Source organism: Globicephala melas, chromosome 3, assembly GCF_963455315.2.
Source record: "Globicephala melas chromosome 3, mGloMel1.2, whole genome shotgun sequence".
Classification (NCBI taxonomy): Eukaryota; Metazoa; Chordata; class Mammalia; order Artiodactyla; family Delphinidae; genus Globicephala; species Globicephala melas.
In genome coordinates this window covers 159611194-159625803 of record NC_083316.1, presented here as the reverse complement: position 1 = coordinate 159625803, position 14610 = coordinate 159611194, and the positions used below count along the sequence as shown (strand labels likewise).

The following is a 14610-nucleotide window of genomic DNA, read 5'->3' as shown; positions in this document are numbered from 1 at the left end:
GGGATATGGAACATCCTGGACAGGAGGGGCCCCAAACTTCCAACCATGCAGTTGGCACCTAGGGTCTGTGGCTGGGATGGGGACCCCAAGCCTTTCCCAGAGGTCAGGGCTGCCAGCGTGGCCTCATACGTACCATCATATTCATCCACGGCTAGCAGGGCAGCGTCGTCGGTTCCAGATGGAGGTACTCCAGAAGCCAGTGTCTGGGGACCTGGCCTAGAATGGCCACCATGGGTCCCTTGGCCTTGGAAAATCCTACAGGTGCATGCATGGGTGCCTCATTCAGGAATTACTAGAGGGTTCCAGCCACATCCAGATTTGGGGGGATGCTGGGCCCAGCCCCAAGGGGCCCCAATCTGGGTGAGAGAGAGCCGTACATAGACATCCCCAGCTGGTGGGATCAGGGACAGGGCAGAGAGGGAGAGAGGGGGCAGCCTGGCCAAGAGGAGGGGTAGAGGGGGGTGACAGCGTGGGTGTGGGGCAGCCATAGAGGGGGCACAGAGAGATGGGGGCTCCAGGGGGAACTAGAAGGGGCAGAGGGTATCCTGAGGGGATGGGCAGAGGGTATCCTGAGGGGATAGGCAGAGTGTAAAGGCTTCAGGGTCATGAATCAGGAGGGTTTGTTAGGAGAGGTGGAGGGGTCCAAGTGGAGAGGGGGTCAGGAATGTCGCCCCTGGTGAACCGTAGCGCCTCCCAGAGGCCCTGCGTCCGGAAGCCCCGCCTCCGCCTCGCCCCTAAGCAGCTCCGCGTGCCGCCAGCAGGGGGCGCACAGGTGTAAAGAGCAGGCACCTGGCCACACACCTGCACGGAGCCCGCAGTCCCCCCTCCCCACGCAGGAATGACGGGCTCCCAGCTGCCGCAGCCGCTTCTGTTGCTGCTGCTGAAACCTGGTGGGAGTTCCGGAACTGCCAGTGTCACCTCTACAGGTAAGAACAGGTAAGAAGGAGATCCAGCTTCCAGGAAGCTGGAGGGGGCATATGGCCTAGCCACACACCTGGCATCTGGACTCCTCCCTTAGGCCACGCTGCTCTGGCACTCCATCCCTCCCCCCAAAAGGGCTGCTCCTTCTCCCAGAAGCAAGGTGGGGAGGTCGTGAGAACAGTGGGAGCACCACCACCCTTCCACCCCCACCCCCAGCCCTGAGGCTGCCAGTTCGGCCACCCCAGCATAGCCTGAGCCAGCGAGAGGCTGGTGAATGCCTCATACCCAGTTTGAGGTTCCGTTTCAAATCTCAGTTTTTCTTAGCCAGACCCCAAAGGGAGAAGTGTGAGGTCCCCAGGACCATGGGGGTGCGGGCGGGAGAAGGGCTCACTTCCTGGTCACTGAGCATCGATGGCTCCCAGAAGAAGTTCTTGGCGCCTGACTTAATTTCTTTCTGCTCCCCTATAAGACAGTTCCCAGGGTGGAGAAGTCATCGCTCTCTCTGACCCATGTCCCAGCCCCAAACCTGGAATATCAGAGTGGAGGCCACCACACGTGAGACTCTTATAGCAGACAAGGGCTTCACTCAGAAGGCACCACGTTTATCCCCATTTCATAGCTCTGGAAACTGAGGCTCAGGCAAGCCGAGCCTCCCAGCCTGTGCCAGACCCAGATTAGAACCAGCTGACTTGGCTCATGCCAGTCTCCTGGTCTAGGAGTCTCTGGGCAAAGCAAACTCCTGGCACAGTGCATAGAAACAGCCCCATTTTACCTTCTGGTCAACTCTCCAGCCGCTCATGAGTGTCTGCTCTGTGCCAGGCACTCAGTAGAGTTTATGTCCTCAACAACCTCCTCCTTGCAGGCCCACTAGTTTTCCTCAGTTTGCTTTAGAAGTTCAACTCCTCAGAGGTCTAGCTTGGCTTGGGGTCCACTGTGGCCCCTGAGTCATCTTCATTTCAGCAGATAACTCTTCTCATCTGTATTCTTACTCAAATAATGGTGGGAGGCCTTTTGGGGAGGCTGAACTCTTAGTCCTTGACTCCTCGGAGGTCTTTGAGGGGCCTTCTTCCCACTTTCCAGTCACCTGGGGCCAGACTCTCTACCATTCTGAGCCTCAGTTCCCCACCAGTAAAATGGGGATGAAGTCAGGCCAGCGCACCATGCCTCTTCTAGACTCATCTGTCATCCCCGTGGGGCCTGGGAAACTGGACAGAGAAACAGGGTCTGCATGCGGACCCTGCCCCTTCCTGGGGCCAGTGCCAGATATTATTTCTGCATTTCTGCTGCTTGGGGTGAGGCAGGGGAGGAAGCACAAAGATTGGTCCAGGGCAGAGTGGATGGAGTGGGGCAGGGAGTGGTTGATGAATGAACTTGCAAGCAGTTAAGGTGCCCAGCAGCCTGGAACTGGGAAGGAAGTAATTGTGGGGGGGCAGCCCATGAAGTCTTTACCTACCCTCAGCCTGGCCTCTGGCCTCCGTGTCTAGGATGGGGTAGAAGCTAGGGAGCAGCTGGAGCAAGGTAGTGGGGGTTCCAGAGTCTGAGAGCCCAGGCCTCTGTGCCCCCCCATGGGGACCTTCCAGGTGCCTGGGGAAGCAGATTAGGGCTGATCCTCCTTGGGAGCTCAGAGGTGGATCTCTGCCGTCAAACATCACCTTGTACCAGACCTGCGTGAGCTCTCAGAGACTCTGACTTCCTGTGATGTCCATTTTACAGACAAGGAATCTGAGTCCCAGAGGTTTTAAAAGAGTTGCTCAGCATGCTGCTTGGGTTGCAGCCATTCCCCATATCCAGAGATTTCTAGACCCCTGAAGCAAGAGTAAGGGGCAGGGAGGGTCCACCCTGAACTGGAACCCTGGCTGTGGGAGTTCAGATAAGGAAATTCAGACGAGGGCACCTCAGTTTCCCACCGAGCACTCACGTGGGGCACTAAATGCTCCAAGTCTCCCTAAGCGGTGGGTGTCGTCTATCTGACGTAATAGGGAAAGAGGCATCCAGAGGGGAGTCTGGGCCAGGGTCACAAGCCCTTGTTCCTAATCATCTTTATCTGACATAATAGGGAAAGAGGCGTCCAGAGGGGAGTCTGGGCCAGGGTCACAAGCCCTTGTTCCTAATCAGCTTCTCCCTGCGCCCCAATGGTGTTTTCTTTTCAGGCGTTACAATCTCAGAGATGGAGAACTTGACTTCCTAATCTCTGACTTCTCCGTCCAGCCACCCCTCCCCTACTTCAGTGGAAAACCACAACAGCCGAGAGAGCCCAGAGACAGGCTCCACCCCCTCACCCTAGCACCCCTAGTTCAGAGGCAGGTTCCATAACCCCCTCAAATTCAGGGGCAACCTCCACCATGCAGCCCATCTCCTCACAAGCAGAGAGACAGTCACCCACTCCAGCTCCGGCTCTCCCAGTTCAGAGCACACCGTCACCTCCCACTCTAGCCCCCTGAGTTCCATCTCCTTGACCACCCTGCATCGGAGCCCCACTCACCCCAATCCCAGCACGGTGCCTTCCTCCGTGTCCCCGGCCACCACTGACGGGACATCCGTGGCCTCTGACCTTGGTGAGTATTGGGACATTTGGGCAGATGGGGGATGGTTGCGGATACCAGGGTGCAGTTCTGAGGTTGGCCACCAGGGGGAGACACAGTCCTAAGAATATGCTGGGAAGGGCCTCTTCTCCCACCCCAGCATCACCTAAACCTCTTCAGACCTTCTTCATTCCAAGCACGTTTTATTAAGCACCTATCCTGTGTCGGGCCCTGTGAGACACAGTTATGTTGGGAGACAGGTTATAAGTAAATTACATATTTGTTTATAAAAGAACAAAGTAGAGCAGGATAAGGGGTTGGAACGTGAGTGCAAAGGTTTTGAAATTTTTAAACACTATTCAGCCAAGGTCTTGGTTTGAAGGAGGCAAAGGAGGGAACCACGCAGGTAGCTAGGGAGAGAACAGCCCAGGCAGTGAGCACAGCAAGTGCAAAGGCCCTGAGGTAGGACTGCGCCTGGTGCATCTGAAGAAGAGTGAGATGGCTGGAATGGGGCGAGTGGGGGTACTAGTGGGGAGCAGTGAGGGTGAGGAAGTTGCAGGGTGTGATCATACAGGGCCCCAGGGGTCCAATAGAGGCCAAGCATTTTCAGAGGGTCTAGAAAAATCTGTCGTTCAAAATAATACATTGTCTCCAAAACATGCAAAGAAGAATGCAAACACGAAGCGTAATAACATTTTGCTTAAAGTCACAGGATATAAACCATCTTCACGAAGTGTCAAATTTTGCACGTATCCTCAGAAAGTCGCTGCATTTGGGAACAGAGTTCTAGGTTGGATTATTTTTTTCACTTTGCAAGAACTCCCAGAAGTGGCCAACAATGGCTGTGGAAACACAGTGAACAAAATTGATTGCTTGTAGACAAATATATTCAAAAGAAAAAGCAAAAAGAAAAGAAAGGAAAAGAAAAACAAAAGTAAAAGAATAAAAATGTGCTTGAAAAAATGGTTACAGCAGAGACTGGAGAGGGAATTAAGCACAGCTTCCTGAGAGGGGACTTAAAAGGCACTGGGCCCTGGTGGGTGTCTCAGCCTTAGAAGGGATGGGGTCTAGGGCTGACTCAGAGCTCCCCTCCAGGTGACACTGGAGCCCCCGAGTTGCACAGGAACCCAGGTGTGGTGGTGGCCGTGTGTCTGCTGGTGTGTGTTTTGCTCATCTGATGTGTGATAATGGCCGTGAGGTGCTGCCACAAAGGCGTGTCTGAGTTCCAGAAGCTGGATGAGGTATCCATGGGGTTGGGGGGAGGCTAGGCTGGGGGGATGGCCCTCCCAAGCAGGGCAGGCCCCTGCTGCAAAGCCCACTGGTGCCTGAACAACCTCCTGTGTGTGTTCCTCCTTCAGGGGCTGTGAGCTGAAGGTCATCCTCTGCCTGTCACACACGAGTGATCCTCAAGAGGCTGGGATGGGGGGCTTGGATGGGGCTGGGGTGTCTGGAGAGGGGCAAGGCTTTTGGGAATAAAGCCCCTGCTGTTCCTCTGAGGCATCCTGAATCATGGATTCATTTGACAAACATTCTTGAGTGTGTACTATGTGCTGGGGTCACAGCGGGGACCATTTCTCCACCCTTACGGAGCCAACGGTCTCAAGGGGAAAGACTGACGACAGCCAGGGGATCAAGTGACATAATTTCAGATGGCTGAGGGCCAGAAAGTCACAGATTGGGGTTGTGGCTGGATCCCAGGGTCCCATGTGTCCAGGTTTGCAGAGAGGGTAAGGAGGTCTCTCTGGAAGGTGCACCACGAGGCTTGTGGGATCTTAGTTCCCTGACCAGGGATTGAACCCGGGCCTTCGGCAGTGAGAACGCAGAGTCCTAACCCCTGGACCGCCCAGGGAAGTCCCTGGAAGGTGATATTTGTGCCAAGACCTGAAAGGGCGAAGGAGCCACCCTGGGGAAAACCAGGGAAGGTGTCCCAGGAAGCAGGCACGGCAAGTACAAAGGCCCTGTGGTAGGAAAAACTAGGGGTGTTTGGGAAACAACAAAGAGGTGAGCAGGGTCAGAGCTGGGTGAGGGAGGGATCTGTGGGGCACCAGGTGGGCTATGGGAAGAAGTGTGAGTTTTAGCCAGAACACCATGGGGGAGTCTCCAGCCAGCAAGTTCCAGAATCTGACCGGTCTTCTTTCAAGTCTTTAGGAGGGCAGATCAGCAGGGGTAACCAGGAGGCAGGGACAGCCTGTGCAAACGCTTAGACACTGGAAAGGGCCAGAAGCATGCAGAGAACAGGGAGTCAAAATGCCCTCCCCTCCTCGACTCCCACTGTCTCAGTTCTGTTTCCCAGGGTCTGAGCATGGGCGTCCACTCTCTTCCCTCCCATTGTACAGGATGGAAAACTGAGTTTGGGGAGGGGCAGGCCTGGGACTGGGGACCCTGGTGGGTCTGTGGGTTCTTCTTTCTACCCACTCCGCCCCCAGGGATTTTCCAGGCGTCTCTAGCAGATTGGGACACCGAGGCTGCAGGCTGGGTCTCGACCGTGTGCCTTGGCCATGACTCCGGCCTGGAGCTGCCCCCTCAAGGCTGAGTTTAACCCACAGTGAGATGGGTGGTCAGAGAGGCTGGGGGTCAAAGTTACCCAGCACATCGAGGTGAAGCCCGCCCAGGGGAGGGTCATGCTCTGATGATTCTTGGGGGCAGAGGGGACAGCAGGGCCTCCCAGGCAGGCAGCAGGTCTGGTGAAACATTAACTCATGGCAGCTTGGGAAGTGGCAATGTCACATGAACCCTTTTCCCCTGGCCACAGCCCTCCTCACCCCACAACCCCTCCTGGGGGCCCCAGGTTCCTGCTGCAGCTCCAGCCCCCACTGTTTGTAGAGAGTGTTGACCAGAGGACCAGAGAGTGTCATCAATCTGCCTGGGGCAGCAGAGCACGGTGGGCAACTTTCCCGGAGCCTCCAGGGACCTCCTGAAGGCCATCTTCAAACTCCTGAAGACATACCTCATGGGCTCTGGCTGTGAAGCCCATGTCCCAGACCCCAAGCTGGTAAAATCCTCCTCTTCTGACCTCAAAACTGCACCTCTCTCTGCCTCTCTGTCTCTCTGCTTCTCTTTCTCTGTCTCTGTCTCCATCTTTCTGTCTCTCTCCATCTCTCTCCCCGTCTCTCCTCTTCTCTCTCTGGCTCCCTCCATCTCTCATAAGCAAACGCTAGATCAATTCAACTTAACACCTGCCCACTCTGGGCCCGCCCCTCGCCCCACCCTCCCTCCCCCTGCAAACACACGTGGTCACTCGCTCCTGGCCACTCTCTCTCACACCTTCTTGGTGACACCCTCACACCCTCCCAGTCGCTCTGCCCCCCACCTCCCGGCTGGGTGTATCCTGCTCAGGCCTGGCGCTCAGACAGTTAAGGGGCTCCACTTGGGCGGGGACCCTGGGCCGCCACTTGGGCAGGCTAAGTCCTCCCCTCCCCCGCTGCCTGCGAGGTCACAGGACTCAGGCAGGACTCAGTGGTGGCAGTGAGCGTCAGGCCTACCCAGGCCTCGCAGAGCTGGTGTGAGTTTGGGGGGTTCTCAAGTAGTGGGCTGGGGTCTCTGCACCCTCCAGAGCTTGGCTGGGAGCTAAATGGATCCCCCATGGGGGCAGGGGACTTCCTCCTGAGGGTCCGGATGCTCCAAAGCTGCTGACTTGGGCAGGGAGCTGGGAGGGGGCTTGGGGAGTATGTCTGGGCACCGAGCCCACTGCCCTTAGACGGAAGCCCCTGCAGAGGACCGGGTGGCTGCCCCACACTGGTGCCTGTGGTCTGGCCCAGGTTACCTTGACTGAGTGTCTGCGGGCTCCAGGAGAGGATGCAGGGTATGGGAGTGGGCTCCCTGTCTAGGGGGGGGCTCTCACAGGAGTACAGCAGGGCTCTCAGAGCCCAGAGGTCTCACGTCCATCTCCCCAGGTTCAGAGACAACTCGTGCTGCCATGAGGCGCAGCAGAACAGCGCTCTCCTTCCCGCTAAACGAGGTGAGCAGTGGGGAGAGGGCTGTGACTGAAGTGGGGTGCTCTTGTCCAGGCCATGGGGGAGGGGGGGTTCCAGTACTTGGAAACACCCAGAGCTGCCTGGAAACCCACTTACAGATGGGGGAACTGAGGCCCATAAAGGCCACTAAGCCTCGATCCAAGTATCCAGTCCCGGGCTGCAGCCATTGCTTTGGGAGCAGGGGACCGGGGTGGGGGGCATGGGGGAGGGAGGGCGCTAGGGACCCTTTGGGTATGGATGCAAGGTTTTTGATTGCGCAGGGAAAGGGGGCCTGGATGCCCTCAGTCCAGGGTGGGGAGGGTGTGAGGCCAGACATTCGGGGCAGGGAAACTGAGGCAGAAGAAAATGACAGTAGTGAGTGGGGAACTGGGCAGGAGCTGGATCTGAATCCCAGGCTGATGCCTGAGTGGCTGCTAACTTCTCTGGGACTCTATATGCTTGTGTAAAAAAAGGTGGGGGCTAAAATTTTGTGGCTGGAGAGAAGTCAGGGTGAGGTGGGCCCCGGCAACAGGCAAGGTCCCACATGCTTTTAACTCATTGAGTCACGCCCCAGCTGTCTGTGGAAGGAGGAGAAAGATAAGGGTAGTCCCAGTTTATAGATGAGGAAACTGAGGCCCAGAGAGGCTACCTCTCCCTTAAGGTGAATGGTTGAGCAAGATTTGAACCTGAGTCTTTGGGACCCTTGTCTGTGCTCTGAACCCCTGCCATTGAGCTGAGCCCCCAACTGCTCCAACCACCCAGGACAAGCCCTGGCCCCCCTGTTTAATGTGGTGTGTGACCAGGCAGCTGACTCCCTCTCCAAGTCGCACCTTCCTCCTCTGCAAAGTGGGGACCACATTATGCTCCTCCAAACACTCAGTTTACAGCATCAGTCCTTCCACTTGCACATGGAGTGCCTACTGTGCTGGGCCTGGGAACATGGAGGCTCACAGGCTGGGCAGACAGAAATTAAACCAAGAAAAAGGATAACCTCTGGAGGTGGGTGAATGTGAGTAAGGCTGCCCAGGCCGGGCAGAGAGGGCTTCTCTGTGGAGGTGACTTTTGAGCTGAAGAATGGATGAAAACGAGCAGCCAGCCATGGGGAGAGCTGGGGGAAGGGAATTTCCTACAGAAGGCACAGCCTGTGCAAAGGCCCTGAGGCAGGTTTAAGGAGCAGCTACGACAAGGTTGGTGAGGCTGAGGCAGGTTGAGTGAGGGGAGAAGAGGAAGATGAGAGGTGATGGAGGGCAGGGACTAGGGCACGTGGGGTCTTGGGGGCTGCGGTGAGGGGTGTGGATTGTGATCTAGGGGTGCTGGAGGCCACGGGAGGGTTAGGATCAGTCAAGGGACAGATTTAGGGTTTGTCTTAGAGGCAGGACTTGGGGTTGCAGCCAGAGCTAGCTCATATCAGGATCTCAGAGACAGGAGAGATGGACAAATCCAAAGACAGCTTCTCAGCCTCCCTGCAATCCCTTCCCCACCCATCCCGCCAGGCCTTCTGTCCCCACTCCAGACTCTCAAGGAGGAAAGCAATTAGTCTGGGGTGGCAGGTTGATTAACGCTGCAGCTGAGAGGTCCGGAGGACCCTCCACTCCCCACCTGCAGCTCTGAGAGCCCCCATCCTTACCTTACACTACCCCGGGGGTGGGGGAGCAGCTGGGCTAGATCCTGGGAGTCGGGGCCTGCTGAAGAATCCACCACCCAAGCCCCTGCAGATGCTGTCGACTGCTCCCCCTAGGGCCTGTCTTGTCTGTTTCACCCCAAAACTAGCCAGGCTCCCCACAAGCCCAGACCCAAACATCAAACTGCCTCCTCTGGCTCCCCCTGGAGGCCATGTGGAACCTGAATTCACCAGATCGTGGTGCTTCCTGCCAAATCTTCCCCATCTAGGTCATGGTGGCCCCACCCATCCAGAGAACTGTGTGACAAGTCACCCATCATAATCACGAGTTACCCTTGAATCTTCTTGAACACGCTATGGCTATGGCCCATCTCTCAGCCACCAAAACACGTCCCGCATCCACTCATGGGCCCGACCTTGGCCCATGTCCCACCCAGATGCTGCCCCAGCCTCTATCCTCCCCCAATGGTCCCTGATGCAGACACAGGAGGCTTCTTAAAATCATAAAGCAAGTGGAATCTCTTTTTTTTTTAATTTAATTTTATTATTATTATTATTATTTGCGCTACACGGGCCTCTCACCGTTCTGGCCTCTCCCGCTGTGGAGCACAGGCTCCGGACGCGCAGGCTCAGCGGCCATGGCTCACAGGCCCAGCCGCTCCGCGGCATGTGGGATCCTCCCAGACCGGGGCACGAATCCATGTCCCCTGCATCGGCAAGTGGACTCCCAACCACTGCGCCACCAGGGAAGCCCCCTTTTTTTTTTTAATTTTTAAAAACTCATCGGGGGCTTCCCTGGTGGCTCAGTGGTTAAGAATCCGCCTGCCAATGCAGGGCACACGGGTTCGAGCCCTGGTCCGGGAAGATCCCACATGCCGCGGAGCAACTAAGCCCGTGCGCCACAACTACTGAGCCTGCGCTCTAGAGCCCGCGAGCCACAACTACCGAGCCCACGTGCCACAACTACTGAAGCCCACGCGCCTAGAGCCCCTGCTCTGCAGCAAGAGAAGCCACCGCAATGGGAAGCCTGCTCACCGCAATGAAGAGTAGCCCCAGGGCTTCCCTGGTGGCGCAGTGGTTGAGAGTCCGCCTGCCGATGCAGGGGACACGGGTTCGTGTCCCGGTCCGGGAAGATCCCACATGCCGCGGAGCGGCTGGGCCCGTGAGCCATAGCCGCTGAGCCTGCGCGTCCGGAGCCTGTGCTCCGTAACCGGAGAGGCCACAACAGTGAGAGGCCCGCGTATCGCAAAAAAAAAAAAAAAGAAAAAGAAAAAGAACAGTAGTCCCAGCTCGCTGCAACTAGAGAAAGCCCACGCGCAGCAATGAAGACCCAACACAGCCAAAAAATAAATAAATTTATATAAAAAAAAACCAAAACAAAACTCATCGGTGTTTATTTACTTACTTGTTTTTGGTTGCATTGGGTCTTCGTTGCTGCGTGCAGGCTTTCTCTAGTTGCGGTGACTGGGGGCTACTCCTCGTTATGATGCGCGGGCTTCTCACTGCGGCAGCTTCTCTTGTTCTCTTGTTGAGCACGGGCTCTAGGCGCGTGGGCTTCAGTAGTTGTGGCACACGGGCTCAGTAGTAGTGGCTCTCAGGCTCTAGAGTGCAGGCTAATGTGGCGCATGGGCTTAATTGCTCCGCGGCATGTGGGATCTTCCGGGACCAGAACTCGAACCCGTGTCCCCTGCATTGGCAGGCGGATTCTTAACCACTGCGCCACCAGGGAAGTCCCACAAGTGGCATCTCTTGAAAGCTCTCAATCCACTCCCAGAACCACCCCTGAGGTCCCACATCAATTCCCCACCAACCCACCTCCCCGCACTCCGCTCCGGCCTCCCCTCACTGTTCATCAAACCACACCAGCTTGTTCCCACTTCGGGGCCTTTGCACATTCTGTTCCCTCTGCCAGGTATGCTTTTTCCTAGTTCTCTCCTGGCCAGCTCCTTCTCCTCTTTCCAGTCTCAGCTCAAAGTCATCTCCTCAGAAGGGCCCCTAACTACCCCTGAGCAATATTACTGGCCCCTCCCCCAATCACTCTCCAGGCTCTAACATAGTTTAATTTTCTTTCCAGCACCATACGAATTATCTTTTTGTACTGAATGCATAAATGAATGAATATACATGTGGGCAAGTGGTTTTCCCATCTGGAACTCAGTTTCCTCAAGAAGAAAACAGACAGCTGACATCTCAGTGAGCCTCCTGTTCTGGGAGGGGCCCACTGTCTCCATACACCCCACCCTCAGCTTTCCCTGCACATCCTCCCGGCTGCCAGGAATCCTCCCTGGGGAGGTCTAAGATGGAACACTTCGATTTTCGCGTTAGAATTCAGGCGCCCTTGGGAGAGGGTGGTGACGGTAGTGCTCGAATGGGGTGTGTGTCAGGGAACAGTCAGGTATCCTAGGTCCTAGGAGGAGAAGATTCGTGCAAAGATTTGAAGGGAGAGGGGGAACATGAGCCGCCCCCAGCTGTGTGACCCTCAGCAGGTCATTTCCTCTCTGAGCTTTAACATCCACCTCTGTGATATGGGAATAAGAAGATCCACCTCACAAGGAAGGAAATAAACATAGTAGAGGTTCAACTGATGTCCCCTTCTCTCATCTTCTTCCCCACCCCCCTACCCTGGCTCTTCCCTGATTAGCCTTGTGGTCTTGGACCTCAGTTTCCCCATCTGAATGTTGAGTCTGATGGAGACAGACTCACTTGTGAGGTGCAGGGGCAGAGCAGGAGAAGGCTGGCTCTGAGCTCTGCCTCTCCCATGTTTGTTCCTTTGACTCCCATTCCTACCCCCATGGCTGTGGGTTCCAGTTTTGGTGCCACTGCCTGGGGTCAGCACTGCGGACAGCTCCCAGCCTACGACTGGCCCATGCCGGCCGAATCCTTTTCTTATCAACAACCCCAAGGAATCTGTTTGGATTTCATCACTGGTTCACAGATGGGGACACTGAGGCATTCTTGGTCTAGACCACATGGCATGGATTGAATCCAGATCTGTTGGGCTGGAGAGCGCACACTCCCGACTCATCAACTCATCCCGATTCTGTTTGAGTTTTAAATGTCCCAAGTGTTTACCCAGCACATGCTTGCAAACACCATCTCATTTAATTTTTCCTGTTAAGTCCTTCCTTCAAGAAATGAGTCACCAAAGCTCAGAATTCAGAATCCCATCTCCACCATTTACTTACCAACGGCAACCTTGAGCAAGTTACTTAACTTCTGAGCCTCGGTATTTCTTGTTTGTACGATGAGGATAATTGTATAAAATGGTCTCGTTGTGTTCTTGTGAGCTGACCCATGAGGGACCCTTAGAACACCACTTATCTGGAGTGAGTGTACAAGAAAGATTACCTATTGGTACTGCCATTATTCACTTGTTTACTTATTGCATATCTTATTTTTATATTTTAATAAATAATATACTATGCTAGAATACAATTACAGTGCGTATTATTATAATAACTGGCCATATATTATATAATGTTATAAACAATGAATATACTGTGTATTAATTGATTGATAAATAAGTATTTTTGCAAAGCCTACTGTGGGCCAGGCATTCTTCATATCCTGCAAAGGTGAGATCCACATCCCCATTTCATAGATGAGGAAACTGTGGCTCAGAGAAGGAAATTCATTCAGGGAATAAGTAGGACTGAGATACACAACTCTCCGGGTCAGTCCAGGAATCTGGGTGAGGGCGTCTCAGAGTCTCATGGTCCCCAGGGTCCCAGAGAGGTCTCATGCCTGGGAACTGGCTCATATCTTGTCACTCTCTCCCCAGTCAGTCTGGGAGTCGGCGGATTCTGGCTTGGCCCCCATGAATCCCCTTGGCAGTGGTGTCATCCGGAGGTGCTTCTCAGGGACCCCATTGCTGCCACCACTGTCGAGCCGTCTCGGGACCACTGGAGACGTGGAGCCCAGTGCCTGTGTGGTGTTCAACATCGAGGCTGGAGGGAATGAGCAAAGCCACAGCCTGGCCCCAGGCAGGTGAGGAGGCATGTGGGGGGTCAAGAGGCCCTGTCCCAGGAGAGGGAGAGTACTCTGTCTAGCTGAACCTTTCTTTAACTTGTTCAGCAAGCATTTATTAAGCACCTACTGTGAGCCAGGCTCTGTACTGGGAACACAGCCGTGGGCAAGTAGGTGTTCACAGGGAGATGGTGGAGATAGACTCACACTAGCTGGAGAGATCAGGGCATTGTGGAAACCCAGAGGAGGCTTCTGACCCAGCGCGGGGGGGTGCAGGGGTGGGGGAAGGACTGGTTGGAAGAAGTGACATCTAGGCTTAGCCTAAAGGATGAAGAGAAGTCAGCCAGGAGGAGCACAGGGAAGTGTGTGCCAATTAGAAGAAACAGGATGTGCAAGGTCTTGGACTCAAGAAGATCAGGTGCACTGCGGCTGGAGGGTAGGAGGGGAGCCTGGGGAGGTGGGCAGGGGCTTGACCACACAAGACTTCATGGGGTGTAATGGGGAGACATGGGTGGGTTTTCAGGGGTGTGAGATTGGCATTTAAAAAACTTCCCTGTGACTGCTGTAGGAAGAAGTGTCAGGAACAGGAGTGGAAATAGCTGGAGCCCAACGAAGAGGCCTGGGCAGTGGTGCTTGGACCAGGACAGGAGCCATGGGCTAGAGAGAAGTAGGTTATTTTTGAAGTAGACACATCAGGCATTGGTGGACACCAGCAGGGGGTGAGAGAGAGCGGGGACTGGTATGGGCAGCTCTTGGTCGTTGACCCTTCACATGGGACATTTCTTTTCATCCTCGCAACAATGCCAAGAGGTGGGAACACCATCATTATCCCCATTTTCTGGAATAGAAAACAGGGTTGTGGAGGGAAAGTGCTAGCCAGCCAGTGACAGAGCCCACATCTCCCACCACTGGACCCAGTTGTCTCCCACTGTCAGCTTTGGAGGGTAGGGGACTGAGCCATATGTAATGGACAGAGATAAGCAGTTTGTTTCGCATCACCCAGCAAGATGTGGTAGTACTGGGGCTGGAGCTCAGTCTGCTTGAATCCCTGGCCCAAGCATTTTCCATTCCTCCAACTTGGGGACATAACTGGGGTAGAGGGTAGACAGTCTTCATGGGAAACAGCCTTGAGAACTGGGGTAGAGGGTAGACAGTCTTCATGGGAAATATCCTTGAGATGTCCTTGTGAGCTCTCTGCTCCCAAATGGCTGCAAATGCTTCCCTTCCCCAGCCACACCCACCTTCTCAGCCCTGCTCTTGTCCATGTCTATTTCTGTTAACCGTGATCTAAAATATTCTCGCCCTCCCTTTGCCACTTCCCAGGAAATTACCCCTGAGATTAGAATGCCTTGTGGGCAGGGCCTTGAGTTTCTAGAACTGTGGAAGGGAGGGGCAGGCCTGGGATTTGAGGGCAGGAATTGTGACTGTGAGGTGGGGCCCAGGGTGTCACAGGGCAAATGAAATCCTACCATGTCTGCTGAGGATCTGAGTGTCAGTGTGGCTATAAATAAGTGCCCCTCTCTACCCACCCCCACTGTTGGCAATCCCAACCAGAGGCAGCTTCTGTGTGCCCATCCCAGGCATTGGAGAGCCCTGCCACAGCCCTCCCCCGTCTCTCTTTACATCC

The 14610-nt window shown here is 55.1% G+C and overlaps 1 protein-coding gene across 1 annotated transcript; it reads left to right on the top strand.

Annotated features, from left to right (window-relative positions):
* The first annotated feature begins 838 nt into the window (after positions 1–838).
* CIST1 (colon, intestine and stomach enriched 1) lies at positions 839–4711 on the top strand. Its single transcript, XM_060295544.1, is given in 6 exon segments — positions 839–926; positions 3150–3193; positions 3195–3296; positions 3299–3460; positions 3993–4003; positions 4528–4711. Coding segments are annotated over 6 exon segments (591 nt in total).
* Positions 4712–14610: the final 9899 nt, after the last annotated feature.